General features: G+C 39.1%; 1 protein-coding gene across 1 annotated transcript; it reads right to left on the bottom strand.

The window, feature by feature from the left end:
• Positions 1-2,731: 2,731 nt before the first annotated feature.
• LOC107590989 (UHRF1-binding protein 1-like) lies at positions 2,732-18,896 on the bottom strand. Its single transcript, XM_016279967.1, has 18 exons — positions 18,807-18,896; positions 18,359-18,548; positions 18,143-18,283; positions 16,930-17,100; positions 16,569-16,749; positions 16,396-16,479; positions 16,155-16,301; positions 14,966-15,075; positions 14,669-14,810; positions 14,360-14,553; positions 12,200-13,572; positions 10,373-10,453; positions 9,928-10,079; positions 9,498-9,652; positions 9,188-9,338; positions 9,053-9,091; positions 6,095-6,099; positions 2,732-2,872 (listed from the first exon to the last, which is right to left on the bottom strand). The coding sequence occupies exons 1-18, from the start codon at positions 18,878-18,880 to the stop codon at positions 2,732-2,734; spliced, it is 3,531 nt and encodes a 1,176-aa protein (XP_016135453.1). The 5' UTR covers positions 18,881-18,896.
• Positions 18,897-19,138: the final 242 nt, after the last annotated feature.

The following is a 19,138-nucleotide window of genomic DNA, read 5'->3' on the forward strand; positions in this document are numbered from 1 at the left end:
CACACACACACACACACACACACACACACACACGCTTGTGGGCCTGACTTTACAATTCATGAGAGTACCACATGAGATTGAGGTTGTACAGAGGTGAAGCCAAACCAAAAGGAGATTACACAGACTGAGACCTTTTTTTGGAAACCTAGGAGAAAAGTGACCTTTTAAGTAGCACCTATCAAAAGTGATTCATCTTCCAAAAAGTCAAAAGTTGATGTAGAAAATGTCAAAACATTGTGGAAGTAAAAGCATGATACACTGGACCAAGTGTTATTATGGATTATGGAGTGGTATTTAGGCCAGAAGCAACAATTTAAAGTTAAAATGCCTTAATGACAGATTTGCTTCTTACAAACATGCAGCTTTTTGCTTCTAAAGACGTTAATTGTTTGACTGGAGTCATGTGGATTATTGTGATGTTTTTAGCTGTTTAGACTCTCATTCTGACGGCACTCATTCACTGCAGAGGATCCACTGGTGAGCAAGTGATGCAATGCTAAATTTCTCAAAATTTGTTCCCATAAAGAAACAAACTATACAAAATTTTGGATGACCTGAGTTTGAGTAAATTTTCAGCAAATTTCAATTTTGGGATGAACAGCAACTACCAAACAATTGCTGGTCCCCATTGGCTTCCATTTTTGTTTCCATAATATGGGAGTCAGTATATGGACCATCAGGTGTTTGGTTACCCACATTTTATAAAAATATTTTAATTTATGTTAAACAGAACCAAGAAATTCGTACAAGTTTCTTCAGTATTATGACATACATCTGAGTGAAACATACTGAAAAAGAGAGAAGCCTGATGTTTAATAGGAAGGTCAAGTTATATTAGAATAAAACTTTTTTTTTTTTAAAGCGAGGTCAGAAAATGATTTTTCCACAATAACATCAGTAACGTGTTTAGAAAATATATTTCTAAATGCATGAATTTCCATTTCATGCCAGCTTTATGACTAGGTAATTGATTAAGAGCATATTTTTCAGCCCAACAGGATCCGATACATATGGATCATCATTTAATAACTCAAATATTTAAATAAATAATAAGAGGAGAGTTGATACTCATTAATAAAACATTGAACATTTTAATTCCTCGTTTTATTTCAGATGTCGCAGTACTTCAGCAGCTTCTGATGGACACAAGGAATAACAACTTCACAAGTTTGCTTGATTGAGCATCATTGTTCATCACTTGTGCTAAAGAGGTGGGTCTCCATCTATAAGGGGTGTGTCTATTACATATTGAGGCGGGGTTAATGTGGCATAGGGGTGTGGCCTAGTACTACATAAGAAAAGTTTTGGTTTCCTACAATCAGGTGTTTGTCATCCAGCTCTCCATGTTCAAGTCCTAACATCTGAAAAATTTTCTCCAGACGGAAGCTTGTGTTGTGAAGAGCATTAAAACATTCATTTAGAGAACAAAATGTGAGAGAAAAATCAAGCAGTACCTCTGGAGAAGGTGTGCAGTCACAGGCACTTGTAGAGGCCGCTGTAGAGAGAAAAACCATGCCAGAAGAAAACAAAGGGAGGAGAGAGAGTGAAGCAAATACAAGAAAACATTTAAATATTTTTTCCATCATATTTCATCATAAAACAGGCCCTTCTCTTTTAAAGTATAAATAAGAAAAGCCAAAAACAAAAATGAACTAATACAAACTCTTAGATTTCATTCATCAGTTGAGTGGTTTTCACCCAACATCCATCCATCCGTTTTTTTTTTTTTTTGTGCAGAAAAGCTGGTAATCAGATCAACAATGTGACAAAGCATCAGTTAAACATTCCATGTTCAGACTGAATGGTATTTTAACAGAAACAACCCCTGTAAATTAATAATTAAACTAATATTTTGACTGTTGCAGTGCAAATATTCACATAAAAAGACAAACATGGAATGACAATGTTTTTAGTTGCAAATACTTAACTAATATCAAAGCAAAACACAAAATCTGTCCATATAGTAAGAGAAATCAAGTCGTGCAATGCAAATCCTGTAGTGTGTTTGTGAATATAATTCTGAAAACATATTCCCATTTTTGAGATGCTAACAAAATGAAGGTAAATTTTGACCACCAATTAAATCGCACTTATTAACAAAACATTCTTGTGTATCACAATTACTATACATAATCATAAATGTATTAATCACTAAATATTATAATTTTTTTGTTATTGTTAAACAAAAGAGTTCGAAACAGTGCAAATTAATTTTTTAAGACATTCCTCCGAAGATATGACATTCAACATCACACACCCTGACACTAAGTGTGTAAGACTGTTCTGGGGTTAAAGGTCAAGGGTGGAATGTGCTCCTACACTGCGTAAGAATGGTTATAGAGAGAGAGATAGTGAGTGAGAATGTGAGTTTATCACCCCTTTACACTTTCCCATGGTAATTTAAGGGATGCTCGCTGACACACAAATTAATGAAGTGAAAGAAATAATAAAAACAGGAAGAGAGCAACAAAACATCTGTGAAATTCCACAGGCTGTCCGAAGAGTCTTTTCACTTGATTTATTCTGATGCTAAAGCTTTGTGTGTATATTATAGTAAAGAACACTGTTCTTTAAGATCCCGAGGTGAGATCACCGTCACGGCACATATACCATCCTCTTCTCGGCTGCAGAGTTGGGATTTTTTATGGTGCCGGGCCCCTCCAAGCACTCTGCTGCCCCCCCATGGCAGGTGTCAGTCCTATACGCACACACACACACACATGCACTGCCACTAGCTGTTGCTGCCCCTGCCGGCTAGTTTGAGGGTCTTCATTTGATGCTGGAGAGAGTCTTTCTCCATCTGGGCTTCCGCTAGCGCCATCTTGGCTTTGGAGAGCTCCAGTTTCAAGCATTCATTCTCCTCCATGAGCAGCTGTGTGGATGAAAAAAAAACATTACCTTGGCACACAAAGTGTTTATTGTTTATCAGCCTAGATATTGATATAGATATTGCTTGAATGATAATTGTCATTGTATAATTGAGTTTTTTTTTTACTTGTTCCCTAAGGTCCACTTATAAATAATAGTCAAGCTTTTGACCATTTTCTACACATTTTATCTGGCCCTCATAATTAAAAAAATGAAAAAATAATAAAAATAAAAAGTACTACTGTGAGACTTGTGTAAACATTCTCTGTATGTGCTACACAGATGTTAAAGTTGGACTAAAATGATCAGACGGCTTGTTAGAAATAAACTCTCATATAAGTAATATTTTACTAACGTTGGATTTTTTTCAGAAGAATATGCAGAGCTGTAGGTGCTACACCTTTTTACAGTTATCATTAGTTATTCCTTTAACTAATTTTAATTTCATTTAAACAGCATCTATCTGAATTATTTACATCACCATGACTGGGTGAGACACCAAAAAGGCAACACTAGCCGGGTTTCCATTTCAGGTTTGCGCAAAACTTTTGCAATATTTTATATATGTCGATAAAAACTGTTGCGGAATGACAGCGTTTCCATTAACCAATGTTATGCGACTAAAATGACATTTTCCCTCTCATGATAAGTCATGGCGATGGATGTTAGTAGATTTATGTATAATCGCACCCACCGCACCAGCCATTAATTTTAATTGAAGGACACGTAGGTGTGTATCTTTTGCAAAACAGCTCAGAGAGCCGCTTCTGAAACTTGCCACGGCTGGTATAAACACGAGCATTGAGTGGCCGCAATCAGCTCTAGTGGCCGTGCTGGAGTCATAATGCACCGTAGATGTGTGCTGTGTAAATAAGGGGTTATCCAACCTTAAATGGCAAGGAAAGCCCTTTATACAAGCATTGTGTAGTCAATGCTTGTGTAAGCGGCCACATATGAGGTGTTTTTTTTTAGTATATATTACATTAAAGAACGATAATGTGACTTATGTACTCCAGATGACCTGAAAATGTGAAAAAAAATTCCATTGCAGTTTTGAAAATATTTCTTTATAGAATTGCCTGAAAATTCGATAAAAACGTTTTTGCGATATATGGGATTTTTTTGCGAAATTTACGTGTTTCCATTGGGTGTATTTTCAATTCGCAATTTGCACAATTTGAAGGTTAATGGAAATGGGGCTATTGATGTGTAACTGCATGTAAATGTTATAGTTTTCTGTCATCAGAAATCGAAATATTTCAGAACAAGTCATTTTTTGCAGCCTAGTTTCAATGATTTTTTGGATTGGGGAAGTCTGGAGTTGTTTTTTTTTAATAGTACAGTATGTTTTGACAGCGCACAAAATTGTTTTTAATAGAAAATATTATTGCCATAAACTGTAAGTCAATAACTAGACACAAAATATTGATTTTACTGAGTTTAAATATTTTATTAGTTCACTAAACGCCAAGCTTCAATGAAGAAAAGTGGCTTTGAGGCAAGATGAATGAACCAGTTCAAACTTCAAACAAAATCAACATTTAAATGAGAACCACTTATTACATGGCTTCTCACCACATAAATAATTAAGCAGACATGAAATATGGATTTGAGATAAAACAGTTTAAAAAAACGTATCCATACCTATCTAATAATCAATTGCAATGTAAAAAAACAATCATCCTGGCAAGAACACTGAAATAATATTACAGTAGTGTTATTACTAAAGTCCTCCGATTTTATTTTCAATACAATCAATAACTATAACTAAGCTGTAAGATGGCACCGGCTGCGTTTGGCTAAAATGAGAGGATGAGTCCATGGTGTGATACAACAAACATGAAAGAAGCGCTGGCTTCAGATAGGAGTGGTCTGTTATACAGCATTTCTAATGACTACAGTCTTAATCAGGGAATAACTGACTTCAGAATACTGCGATTGACCAATCAGAATCAAGTATTTCAGACAGTGTCATAATAATGAATGCCAAACTCAAAGATACAAGCTTATCAGCTGCACTTGAAGGCAGCAAGAAATTTTATGCCGATAGTAAGTGTTCCTGCTGCTGGATAGCCTAATGTATGACTGATTATTTACATGCCATTAAACTTTTTCAACTATAGTTCCTGTTGCTCTCATTGCTAATGAATCATTCCAACCGCAGATCACTCACTGTTAGTGTGAACGCCCCTTTATATTTCAGCATAGATGCCATTATACAAAATACACACGATAATAAGGAAGATCCACATGATGAAAACACCATCGGCACCGGCTGCGTTTGGCTAAAATGAGAGGATGAGTCCATGGTGTGATACAACAAACATGAAAGAAGCGCTGGCTTCAGATAGGAGTGGTCTGTTATACAGCATTTCTAATGACTACAGTCTTAATCAGGGAATAACTGACTTCAGAATACTGCGATTGACCAATCAGAATCAAGTATTTCAGACAGTGTCATAATAATGAATGCCAAACTCAAAGATACAAGCTTATCAGCTGCACTGATAAGTAAGTGTTGCCGATAGTAAGTGTTCCTGCTGCTGGATAGCCTAATGTATGACTGATTATTTACATGCCATTAAACTTTTTCAACTATAGTTCCTGTTGCTCTCATTGCTAATGAATCATTCCAACCGCAGATCACTCACTGTTAGTGTGAACACCCCTTTATATTTCAGCATAGATGCCATTATACAAAATACACACGATAATAAGGAAGATCCACATGATGAAAACACCATCTACTCCATGTTACTCCATGTTTCTCCAAGCAATGCAATAAGCCTTGGAACTACGAGGACACATGAATGTGTACACAGTCATGCAGGAAACCAATGGATCACTAATGAGTGGAAATCGAGGGCCCGCTGCATAGGCTGTGGAACCAGACAGCAAAGCAAGACAAGGGAGACAGCCACCGGTCTAAAAATAGACAAATCCAAAACATTGAAACCCTGCATTTAAATTATGCATTGAATCCAAAATGTCAGCGCAACAATGCCTGCGGTAATGAATAGAAATCTCATTGAAATTCATTGAAATTTCCTACAGCAGAGGGCAGGAAGGAGACATCAAATGATATCGGAGCTGTGCAGTTCAGCGGTCCCAGAGGGTCTCGTGGCAGAGGAGTCCACGGTATCTACTATACTTCACTGGCTGCCCTACATGTTCTTGCTTTCGAGAAGCGTCAGCTCTGAAACTGAGATTGCATTAACATCCTCACCTCCTCTGCCCAGAATAGAGAGAAAAACACCTAACACAGATGCTCATTCAGCAGAACTGTTAAATAAGAGATATAACAGAGTAAAGAAATGGGGAGACAGAATAGGCAACCAAGATGGCTCCTTACAAAAGTACTGTGGCATTACAGTGGTAAGATGATTGTAGCAGATGGTATTAACATAGTATGGCGGTATATACTGATGACAATCATATTTATATTCTGTGGTATTTGCAGTATTCCAAAGCACTTCAAGGAACACTATGGTACATGTCCAAAAACATGGTATTATCATGGTACGTGTCCAAAAAAACTTAGTACCTTGTGCTTTTGTAAACCCTAAGAGTTTAATACAAATTCTCTGCATAAATAACTTGACTTTTTGAATAATAATAAATTAAATAATTACGAATTCCATCCTATGAATATTAATAATATCCATTTGAATAATATTGGAAATTGCTATTTTATAATTTAATTATAATAGAATAGAATTGATATAACTCAATTCATAATATAATCAATTCATTTTAATTAATTCTCTTTAATACATGACAAACAACTTCTTATGTAGTGCATGCACATTATAATTATAATATTGTAGAAAAAGATAGGGGTGGCTCTAAACTTTTGCCCATGTGGATAAAGTTCAGTTTCAATTTCTTGAAAGGAGAGTTAAAGGGATAGTTCACCCAAAAATGAAAATTCAGCTTTTCGTGTTGTTCCAAACCCGCAAGACCTTCGTTCATCTTCGGAACACAAATTAAGATATTTTTGATGAAATCCGAGAGCTTTCTGACCCTGCATAGACAGCAATGCAACTGACACGTTCAAGGCCCAGAAACGTAGTAAGGACATCATTAAAATATCTCATGTGACTTCAGTGTTTCAACTGTAATGTTATGAAGCTACGAGAATTTTTTTTGAGCAAAGAAAACTAAAATAAAGACTTTATTCAACAATTTGTCAGTCTTTGATGCACGTTCACGAGAGTATCACAACAGGCACAATAAATATTCTTGTAGCTTCATAACATTTCGGCTGAACCACTGATGTCAAATGGACATTTTTATCAACGTCTTTACTACCTTTCTGGGCCTTGAACGTGTCAGTTGTGTTGCTGTCTATTCCTGGTCAGAAAGCTCTCAGATTTCCGAAGATGAACAAAGGTCTTACGGTTTGGCGATCTGATCACTGGTATTCCTGTCATTCCTGACTGAACTTCTTGATTAATCCTTGAACAGTTGTGAATAAAACAAGCAAATGCAGCACTTTTTCTCCCTAGCGAAGATACTGAAGAAAAATACTGCAGGAGGAAAAAGTGAATAAGTGAGAATAACTGAAAATAGAGAACATGGGAGCAGAAACAGAGAAACAGACTGGAAAAACAGAGGCAAGCAGAATCAGTCAAGAGAAACTGATCAGAGAAAAGCCTAGAGATGAATCCTTGGAGAGGAAAGAGGCAGTGCTCTGAAACAGCCCAGATAGATGAGAGGCTGTATGTGTGTGTTTATGTGTGTACAAAGTCTCCTGAACCAGCAGTTCTGCTACTGCAGAACCCAGTGGTCTGTGACAGTAGAGAAACGACAACACAATACCAAAGCAGCTATAGGAGAGAGAGAGGAGGAAAGCGAAGAATAGGGACCAGTGAACGAGATAAATGCTCTATTACAATTCATATAACAGCACACACAACCCTACCATACTGCTTCAAAAAAAAACTCTTATTTGCATACTCGTCCACCAACTGACTAAATGTTTTCAGCCAAGGTGCTTTAAAGGGGTTCATATCAGAAGCACAAATTCTCAGAGAGGACTGCTGTGCGTTGAAAACGTGTTGTGCTTTTGCATATTGTTAGACTGTCAAACAGACAGTCAAACAAACTCTTTCCAATAAGCTGCTTCTCTAAAACACCCCTTTAAAACATTGCTACTAAAAGCACTGAAGCTAAATTTTACATGTTGATATTAAAAAAGCATCTAAATTAAGTACTGTTACTATAAGCCATCAATGCACTGACTGTGTAACAAATACAGCACTCTCACTAATAAGCAGGAGAATTATTGTTGGACTGAATCAAATTCATTAACACTAATAATGTTCACATTATTATAAATAGTCAGTAAGACTCATTTTAGTGAGGGCTATGATAGTTTCTATCTATGATAGATGCTTTAGCTATTAGGCTATTAGCATCTTTCTCTACTGACGAACACAACCACCGACTGGTCGTTTATAAAAATAAATCAGTAGGCTAGCATTCAAAAGTTTGAGGTCAGTAATTTTATTTAATTTTTTTGAAAGCAATTAATACTTTCTTTTCAGAAAGGGTGCATTAAATTGATCAAAAGTGACAGTAAAACATTTTCAACATAAAAAAACAATAAATGTACAAATAAAGGCTGTTCTATTGAATCGCTTGAAGAATCCTGAAAAAAGTGCATCATGGTTTTCACTAAAATATTAAGCAGCACAGCTGTTTTCAACACCGATAGTAATAAAACAAATCTTCCTTGAGCACCAAATCAGCATATTAGAAAGATTTCTAAAAGATCATGTGACACTGAAGACTGGAGTAATGGCTGCCGAAATGTTTGCTTTGCTATCACAGGACTATATATATATATATATATATATATATATATAAAATAAAGAAATAATAGAAAGAAGTCATTTTAAACTGTAATATTTCACAATATTTCTATTTTACTGTATACTTTGATTAAATGCTGTAAATGCAGCTTAGGTGAGCATAGAGAGGCTGTTTAAAAAAAACAAAAAAAACATACAGAACCCAAACTTTTGAACAGTAGTTTTCTCGCTAAACACAAAAAGTGGTGAAAGAGTGATCACACAACACACACAACTCAGACTCATGCAAACTCAGACAGAATCTACACTCACAAACACACACACACACACACACTATGCAAACATATGAAGATACACACTTAAAGTACCTTCACCACTTTGAGCTACTGATGCTGTAGACACTAAACCTGAAGAAACGCAAACAGCAAGTATTTATCAGGTGTAACAGCAACACTTGCACACACACACACACAAAAACAACCACAGGTGTCAATCAGTCTTACCCAGGCTGCGGTTGCTAAGATACTGCCGCAAACTGACGTTGCCGAGCTGGTTGGGTCGGATCCGTCCTACTTCCAGAGCAACTGCTGTATCATCACCCTTCAGATCCAGAGTACAGCAGACCGAGTGAATCTTCAAAACCAGCACCGACACCTGCAAATGCATGTAATACAGATATTTTATACATAGATACTAATAGATGCATCATCACATTGTTTTCATTCAGGAGAAGAGAAAAAGTTAACGTTCAGCAACCAAGTTGAGCATGATATAAAAAGGGGAATGAAAGAATAAATAAAAGGGGTTTATTACAAGGTCTTTCGTGGGTTCATCTATGCTCTGTGAGGCAGCGCTGATGGCGTCAGGTGACTGGGCCTCATCTGCCTCCTGAGCTAGAGTCACATTAGTCCCTTCTGTGGAAAACTGTTCATTTAGAACCTCCTTAAAACCAGAGATTGATACGTCATCTGTAACAAAAAACGTTTGTGTATTATTTGGTAAGAACAAGAGAGTGTAACAGCATATCCAGAGTCATAGTGAGTAGCATAACCCATCACATTTGAGCCTGATGTCTAGCCTGTGCTAAATGGAAAAATCTGAATTAATTTCTGGTTATCAAGAAATTTTCAGCATTGCTCCATCAATGGAACAAAAATAGCACAAAAAGATAGATGTTACGATACTTCCCCCTTGTGGTCACAAATCTAATACAGCGCTGTTATAAAAAGAAAACCTCATGTACCTCTCTCCAGCAGGCTGTAGCTGTCACAATCCTCTAGTGAGTAACTGTCTATGGAGAGATCATCCAGAGACTGTAGCGAAGGGCTTTTCTTCATGACCTTAGAAAAGGACACTGAGAAACTCGACTGCGACTTGCCCTGAATCAAACGACCACTGCAAAGTACATGCACAAAAAGTAGAAAACGGTGAGCATCAGAGTGGATGAGCATGTTAGTACCTACATAAATGATACTAGGAAGAAAAAAAACAATGGCAAAACATTTTTGGCAAAATCAAAACACCAGTCAGAGACAGAGTCGGCAAACTCTGCGCACGTCCACAGTCCTACACATAACACAACGAAGGACAAGCTAGTGTGAAATGATCACAAACACGATACCACAGTTTTCTCCACAAACATTCACGCATACACAGATGGGCACAGAGTCCTAAAGAGGGTGTCTTACATGTTGGACATGGAATATAAGGAGGTAGACCTGCTGTTCGTGGAAGTTAAGAGGTCAGAGACCACTGATAAACTGCCTTTCCTTTAGAAGAGAGATTGAACAAACACACACACCCAGAGGTCACACTCAGAGCAAGGAAGCAGTTGTGCATTGGGTTTTACTCCCAAATAGACACACGCATAATCTCATAACAATCAATGGCATTATTTCTGCATCAATCCCATCTACATTCAGTTATAACATTTTCTCTTCTACACCCACTGGTGAAAAGTGCACCAGTAGTACTGTGGTGAACGCACGTCGAAAACTAACAAGAAAGAAAATAAATTCTTGACATTATTAAGTCATTATTTTTGTTTTCTTTGCACACAAAAAGTATCCTCATGGCTTCATAACATTACAACTGAACCATTGATGTCACGGACTATTTTAACAATGTTCTTACTACCTTTCTTGGCCTTGAACATATCAGTTGCATTGCTGTCTAAGGAGGGTCAGGAAGCTCTTGGATATCATCAAAAATACTTTAATTTGTGTTCTGAAGATGAACAAAAGTGTTGTGGCTTTGGGACGACATGAAGGTGAGTAATTAATGACAGATTTTAAATTTTTGGGTGAACTATTCCTTTAATCAAATTCACCTGAAAAATCGAACCAAAGTCTTCAGGATTACTTCTAAAAATTAACTTTGCACACAAAAAGTATCCTCATGGCTTCATAACATTACAACTGAACCATTGATGTCACAGGGACTATTTTAACAATGTTCTTACTACCTTTCTTGGCCTTGAACATATCAGTTGCATTGCTGTCTAAGGAGGGTCAGGAAGCTCTTGGATATCATCAAAAATACTTTAATTTGTGTTCTGAAGATGAACAAAAGTGTTGTGGCTTTGGGACGACATGAAGGTGAGTAATTAATGCCAGATTTTAAATTTTTGGGTGAACTATTCCTTTAATCAAATTCACCTGAAAAATCGAACCAAAGTCTTCAGGATTACTTCTAAAAATTACAATTAAAGTTGGAGCTAAAGTAACGCTGCAGGACAGTGGATATCTTGGGCTGGATAGCAAGTCTTGCTTCTACCAAGGTTTAAGGTTATGTTTAGGGAAGGGGTGTCCTGCTCCTGGAGGTATACCTTCCAGCAGAGTTTAGCTCCAACCTTTTTTAATACAACTGCCTCAATTTCTAGTAATTCTAAAGACCTTGATTAACAGGTTCAGGTGTGTTTAATTAGGGTTGGAACTAATTCTGCAGGAAGGTGTCCTTCCAGGTCTAGACTGGGTTAGGGTGAAATTCAAAGGGTTTCATGGGTTACTAACTAGTCCAGGAATTGGCAACTCGGCCCTGCAGAGTTTCGCTAAAACCCTAATTAAACACACCTGAAAAAGTTAATCAATGCTTTTATGGTAACAAGAATACTAGAGGGAGGCAAGTTTTCATCAGGATTGGAACTAAACTCTGCAGGACCAAAGTTTCCCATCCCTCATCTAGTCCAAGGGTAGCTAACCCTGCTCCTAGAGGGCTATCTTCTTGCAGCGTTTAGCTCCAACCCTAATCAAATACTCCTGAACCAGCTAGGTGTTCATCATGACTTAAACATTACAGGCCAGTGCCATGGAAAAGGGTTGGAACTGAAGTTTGCAGCAAGGTAGCCCTCTAGGAGCAGGGTCCCATTTGTACCAAAGTGTGTACTCTAAGGTGGACCGCAAAAGCTTATGTCAGCATTTGAGACAGGGCTATGCAGCTCTACTTGCACAATCAATTTCCAAAAACAAAGCAGGAAAGACTGGACAGTTGTGTTCTAAATACACAAACAGTAATACCTGGACATGGACTGAGGTAGCCTGCCTCCCTGACTCTGGTAGTTCCATTCCCTGGAGGAATTGTCAGACATGGGATCTACTACCATGGGTCCACCTTGTGAGGTTTCACTCTGCTGCCCTTTGGCTTCAGTTCTGTTGCCCTCCCCACTGGGAGATCCTTCTCTCAAATCCTTCTTCTCCTCAGATGGCACCCTCCCTCCAGATACCACACTACTTCTCTCATCCACAGACGCCTTTCTCAGAGCAGGAGATAGGGAAGGAAGGAGAGGAGATGCGTTGATGGCATGTGTCCCTGCACAAAGGAGCTGATCCGCGTTTTGAGTACCCTCTCCTGCAGCCGAGGGCCTCTCGTGCCCCTCGCTCACCTCACTCCCGGCTTCAAGAGTGGCCCTGCTTTCTGAAGGGGATACGTCTGAGTCCAGGGGGCTGGTGTTTAAATCTGGTTGGGGAATAGGTTTTAGGAGTAGAGCAACTTCTGCACTTTTCATGAGCACGCCCACGCAAGCACTGAAGGGTTGCGTGGGACCCTGGCGCTTGGAGCCGTACTGCTCCAGATCTTGCTGTAAAGTGCGCTGCAGAGATTTCACAGCATTTTGCAGTCTGAGCAGGAACACATACTGCCCATGGCTCACCTGAGCACTCAGGTGCTTCTGAACGTGCACTAGCACCTGTAAGTCTACTTCACTGGACGAGGATGAGGAAGCAAGGGAAAGAGACGAAGAGGAGTCGCTGAATAGGCCATCCAGAGAGTGTGGTTTGTGGAGGCCATTACTTGGCATGATGCTGGGAGATGCATGAGTGCTGTAGTACTCCTTTAGAAGCTTCTTCCTCTGCAGACGACTGGCTATCTCTGCTGACTCACTGCGAGGCAACAGGCCTGACCCTACGCCTGCTCTGAGCCTCTCATGGTGCTGAGTGTATCGGGCAGGGTGGCATACCCAAAGTGTCAGAGGGAAGGAGTCCACACAAGGTGTCGGACGACCTCGCCCACTGCATGAGCCCTCATAGTCCACCCAGAACTGGGAAAAATGCACTGCCCACAAGTCAGTGGCTGCTGGTGTTTTGAGGGCATTGGTGGAGAGAGATGGTGGAGCAAGGCCCCGGTACACATCATGAATGCGTGTGTCCTGCTCATGAGCATGCCGCTGGAAGACAGAATGCAGCACAGAGAAGGAGTTTTGGGAGCGAGGAAAAGACGAAGAGAGAGAGGTGAAGAAGGGTTGTTCCTGGAATCCCTGCAAGAGGGCTTCCAGACTGGACCGAGTACATCCAGAAGAGTGACGTGTGTTAGTGGCTACCATCTCTGAGGTCTGTACTGAAACTGAGCAGGGCTGGTCAGGCTGAGTCTTCTTCTGGTCTGCAGGGATCACCAGCTACAAACATGCAAACATAGAGTTTTATATTAAATTATAATACAATAATTTAATAAAATAAGGTTCTTCAAATCCGGACCTGGAGGGCCACTGCCCTGCAGAGTTTAGCTTAAACTCTGATCAAACTCACTTGTAATTTCTAGTAATTTTGAAGACATACCTTGCTCAGGTGTCTTTTGGCTCGTTTCCACTAAGCGGTACGGTTCAGTACTGTACGGTGTGCAATTCTGTCCGTTTCCATTGTTAGACATTGTGAATGGTACCAAAATAGCTAACTGTACCGTACTACTTTTTTGGGACCCTTCCGTTGGGGTACCTAGCACAGTAGTTCGGTACCTAAAGGGTGGAGCTAGACTAACTGCAGAATGCTGATTGGTTGACAGAGAATAGTCACTTGTGTGTGCTACAAGGGGAATGACAACACAAGGGGAATGAAGCATCTCCTTCACTCGTTCCTCGATGCTTATGTGTGTTGGGCTTGTTTACATCAGAGTGCGCAAACAAAAATATAACAGTGTATTTTATAGTTTTATATTTTCACACACATACACAGAAAATGTCACGCTTTTTTCTTAGCACGAGAATGACTTCCATCACTACTTTCTGGCATACACCACGTCTATCAAGTAAGGGTACTGTTGGCAGTGGAAACAAGCCCCATCAAGGTGTACCGTCCCGGATCATACCATACTGTACTGTACTGACCCGTACTGCTCAGTGGAAACGAGCCATTTGATTAGAGATGAAGCTAAACTGTGCAGTTTAAGTCAATGTAAGTAAGAACTACCTTCAGCATGAGTCCATCCACTCTGATATCTACATGCTCGTCAGGTTTCTGTGAGTCATTGAGTTTGTACAGCTCCATAAATTGTTCTAAGCTCTGACGAAGGTCCAGCGCAAACAGATTGAGCCAAATCAGACTGCGAGAGTCAAGCACCAGCTGTAGCGCGTTTAACTGCACATACAGGTTGGGACAAGGGACTGCAGAGAGAGTTTATTCATGTCAATTCATGGAATGCTTGAGTTGAACTGAGATATTAAGTGACTATTCTGATTTTGTCAGCTTTTATGATGGAGGTTGTCACTTCTGTCTTACTAGGATAGTCTTTGTCATCTGGGAAGTAGTACTCTGTGAATTCAGCGTGGATAGCCGGCATCTCTTGGGGGAGGTAGAGGGCTTTCTTATTGCAGGAGATCATGCTTTGAGGACTTGAGCGTGACTGGTCTGCTGTAGACACCTTCAACACAGCATAACAATCAACATTTAAAGGGTGACTTATTAATAAATATTTCATCATTTACTCAGTCAATGATGACAGCACTGATGCATCTTGATGAAACACATTTGAATTTGAAACAACTAAATATTGTATGTGTATTCTTCCATACAAACCTGATAGATGCTGAAATCTGCCATCCGTAGCACAATTGAGCTGGACATGAGTTGGGTTCTCGGTGCAGGTGGGGGCGAGAAGGAAGTGCTGGAGCTGGTGGAGATCTTTCCTGTAGGAAACACATAAACTCAGATATCAAAAACACAGTGGACCATCTGCACAAACCACAGCCATGTGTTTGTGAGGCACCTCAAACGCACACCAGAGAGGTACCTGTCTCCAGACACCAGCAGCAGTTGGCCGTGGGGGAGAGCGGCCACAAGCCATCTGGGCCTGAGTCCAGCTCCCTAACCATTATCCCTCCACCCTTCGCCTCTAAAACAATCGACTGATGGACTGGGGACACAGAACCCATTACGCAAAAAACCTCTCAAACTAGGACAGGTGTTAGCTGCTACCAGGATACACTTAATGGCCACAACACATTCTAAATTATATCCATGATCATAATATACTCATATAATATAAATATTAGCCATACTATGCTATTGAGCTAAAAACTGTATCACTTTAGCTAAAGACCCTTATACAAAGACTCTGCTATGCTTTCAGTGGCCACATGGAAAACCTCTTGTTAGCCATGAACAGAACTACAACCCATAACTGTGCAGTCAGTGTCATCTGAAAGTGTCTTTGTGAAGAGCCCTTAAAATAGAGTGTCACAAATTCTTGCTATATTGATTGTTTGGATGAGCAGATATCCAGATCTATAATTAATAGTTGTCAATTAAATAACCAGTGTCCGGATCACATTTGACCCCAAAATCCCCCCCTAAAAATAAATGAACAAACAAATAAAAAAATGAATTAATGAAACTGATTTTTGCGTTATTTTCATGCCATTTTGCACACAACTTCTAATTACCATAATGCATCCCTTTATATGAATAATAATATGAATATAATGCCAGCACAAATTCAAAGCAATACATCAGTACTACGATACTGTGTGTATGTATATATATATATATATGTGTGTGTGTGTGTGTGTGTGTAATATGGGAAAATGGGTTTAATAGTCATGAAAATAATGTCAAAAGTTCTTATTTATTTCTTTTGATTTTGGGGTCAAATATGATCCAGACATGTTCTCGATAGGTTGCATGAAATTCATCCATTTTCTGTTTTTCAGTTACAATGAGATGAAATCAGCCAATCAAGGTGTGTTAATGGGCAGGACGTTCTCACCGTGCTGAGGGGAGCTCTGGGTCTGGCCACTGACTGCATTTTTGAGCATTTCCAAATTAGACTTAAACTCATCCAGGAGAGAACGGGCCCAGGTCTCACGAGACTTTGTGGCCTCACCGTAATGCATCCAGTGCATACAGGTCTCACCTGAGAGAGAGAAAGAATGATGTTTTCATAATCAGAACATCTTCTTGTTTAACAGGTTATTACAGTAAGAATCTAATGTGTTTGAGGAGTTTACCAGCTTTGTGGTAGGGATAATAATCTACGCTGATAGAGTTGAAGGACAACTGCATTGCACCACCATCAAATCTCTTATTAATTCCTGCAGAGTGAAAAAGACATATTTCAGCTAAACACCAAACTCTATAACACACTTTGGTGTTAACAGTATTATGTGTGCATATGTGGTACCTCTGTCCTTGGCATTGGTGTCGTCACAGATATGCAGGTCGAGATGTGTGATTTGAAGGTGGTGTGAGGTCTCACGAACATCATAGGCGTTAAACAGCCGTGCCATAGAAGCGGTCTGATCTGCTGTGGCTGAAGCCTGCTGTGTGCGCACCTGCTGGGCTGAGGGGGGCGCCGGTGTTACCTAAACACACCAAAAATTTGGCACATCACCAATGTAAATTCTTGGACTAAAATGTACAACCAGTAGGGGGCACTAAAATACTATTTTGAGAATAGAAAGCAAAATTTAAAAAAAGAGGTAGTCAAACAGGTGGTGTGGTTGATTAGTGAAGGGGACGAGGAAGTGGCATGAAACACACACCTGTGTGGTGTCGGGGGCCATGCTCTTCCTCTGCGCGGCTGATTTCTCCATGGCTTCACTAAGAGACTTAGCATACTGCACCATGGCCTTGAGCTGAGAGTCCGTCAGCACCCACAGCAGGTCATCCAGGATCAGAATCAGCTTTGATGCAATAACATTACAGTCTTTTATCTGGAAAAAGCATGGACATACAGCCGTGAGGCACATACTGTGGGATCTCACACAAGTAATCATAAGTAATGTTTTTTAAAGAAGTCTCTTTAGCTCGCCAAGACCATAATACAGTGAAACATTAATGCAATTTTAAATAACTGTTTTAAATTTTAATACATTTTAAAATAAAATGTATTCCTGCGATGGCAAAGCCGAGCTTTCTGCACCATTACTCTAGTCTTCAGTGTCACATGATCTTTTAAAAATCATTCTTATATCCTGATTTGGTGCTCAAGAAACATATTATTATTAAATCTGAAAACAATTGTGCTGCTTAATCTTTTTGTGGAAACCGTGATACATTTTGTTTTCAGGATTATAATGTTCAAAAAAATTTTATCTTTTTTTAACTTGTCTTAACTGACAGTAAATAATGAATAAAAATAGTAATAGTAGTAAAAAAGAGACCCCAAACTTTTGAACAATTGTATTTATGCTCTATATATTATATTGTTGTATGTCTGTATTATATTGTTTAATGTCTTAATATTTGTTTTTTGGTTTAATGACACCAGCATTCAAGCTTTATATTGTTTATTTTAATTTTATTTTTAACAGTTTAGAATCTTCAATATTCCTCTTACTGTTACATCATGATGTTTTATTGACTTCATTTTTTTAAACAAATTTTTTCCAGGTTTATGAAGTAACTTAAAGCCCAGATTTTCAATATGCTCCCTACTGCATTTCATTTAATCTTGCATAATTTGACTGTACTAAATGTACAGAGTTTGTTTGCATTTGTTTTTATGTGAGGCCTGGATGCTACCAAAATAAAACCCTCTAATCAGCTGCCAATATTCAGACTACCAACAGAGAAATGTATCCCGGCTGCCCGCAGAGCTCAGAGCTGATCCGCAGAAGAATGAGTGCTACACACACTCTCAAAAATACACATGCTAGTACAGTGATCCAAAAATTCACAGTTTGGATCTAATTTTGAACATTTAACCATATGCTTCTATTTGAGGGCGTGAAAGGAGCATGTGTGCATCCTTACCCTCCTCTTTAAAGAGACTCTGATCTTTGACTGGTTGGTGATGAGGCGTATGGGGGCGCTGACAACCTCATGTTCTGTGTTCTGGATGGCGTCTGCTTCAATCCTGATCATCTGCCAGCTCACTTCCTTAAATGTTAGGATCTAAAACAAATCATGGTGTTAACATATAAACACATACCTCATAGACTCCACAACACCATAGGTATCTCTCGTCACCTCTCCACGTGTGGGGTCCAGGATGCGTGTGTATCGGAGGTCACCAGTGGCCCAGCTGGTGTTAACACTGTAGACCTGGAGCTGCGAGAGCTCGAAGGAGGCGTTAAAGGCTTTGGCGCTGATGCGGATAACTATGGAGTTCACAGAGAGGGCGATGCCCTCCACAACCTTCTCCGCAAAACCATATTCACTGGCAAAGAGAGAATAAGATTAAAAATAAATATATAATATTAGGCTTGCGAGCAAGTTCGCCAAAAAGCAATATCTAGCTCTCACAACAAACAAACAAACAAAAACAAATACAAAAAGCAATAATCTTTTCCATGGCTTTTCAAGGCACATTTTATATACCTCCAGGTTTTCCATGACAGAAGGAACCATTAAAAACTGGAAGCAGCAGAGGAGAGATACAAATCAAGGCAGATAAAGCTGATCAACTGAAACTGACCTTTGACCCGAGGCTGTTGCAATGGGTGACGGGCCGTTGGGAGGGCGAGGCTCGTCACAGGTGCTCATCTCCATGATGACTTTATCCAAAGACTGAAAGACATGATTTACAGTTGCAATAATTAAGCTGCAGAAAATGTCTTTTATGCCTTTAATCAAAGCAGTGGCTCAAACAAAACAGCAACAACAACAGAAAAAAACACAACAAAGACAGCAAAACAAAAAAGCAAAAAACAGCGAAACAACACAACAAAAAAGCAAAAAAAACAAACTGTAAAACAAAACATAAAACAAAACAAAAAATAGCGAAACAAAACAAAAAAGCAAAAAACA

This window comes from Sinocyclocheilus grahami, unplaced genomic scaffold, assembly GCF_001515645.1.
Source record: "Sinocyclocheilus grahami isolate Dianchi unplaced genomic scaffold, SAMN03320097.WGS_v1.1 scaffold8.1, whole genome shotgun sequence".
Taxonomy (NCBI): domain Eukaryota; kingdom Metazoa; phylum Chordata; class Actinopteri; order Cypriniformes; family Cyprinidae; genus Sinocyclocheilus; species Sinocyclocheilus grahami.

Bases quoted from the DNA above. Each gene is read 5' to 3' on its own strand.
- LOC107590989 (XM_016279967.1), bottom strand. From the start codon at position 18,880: ATGGAGATGAGCACCTGTGACGAGCCTCGCCCTCCCAACGGCCCGTCA. The intron at 18,549-18,806 runs GTCAGTTTCAGT...TCTCTTTGCCAG, and splicing joins GCAACAGCCTCGGGTCAAAG to TGAATATGGTTTTGCGGAGA. The intron at 17,101-18,142 runs GTAAGGATGCAC...TGCTTTTTCCAG, and splicing joins GAGTCTCTTTAAAGAGGAGG to ATAAAAGACTGTAATGTTAT.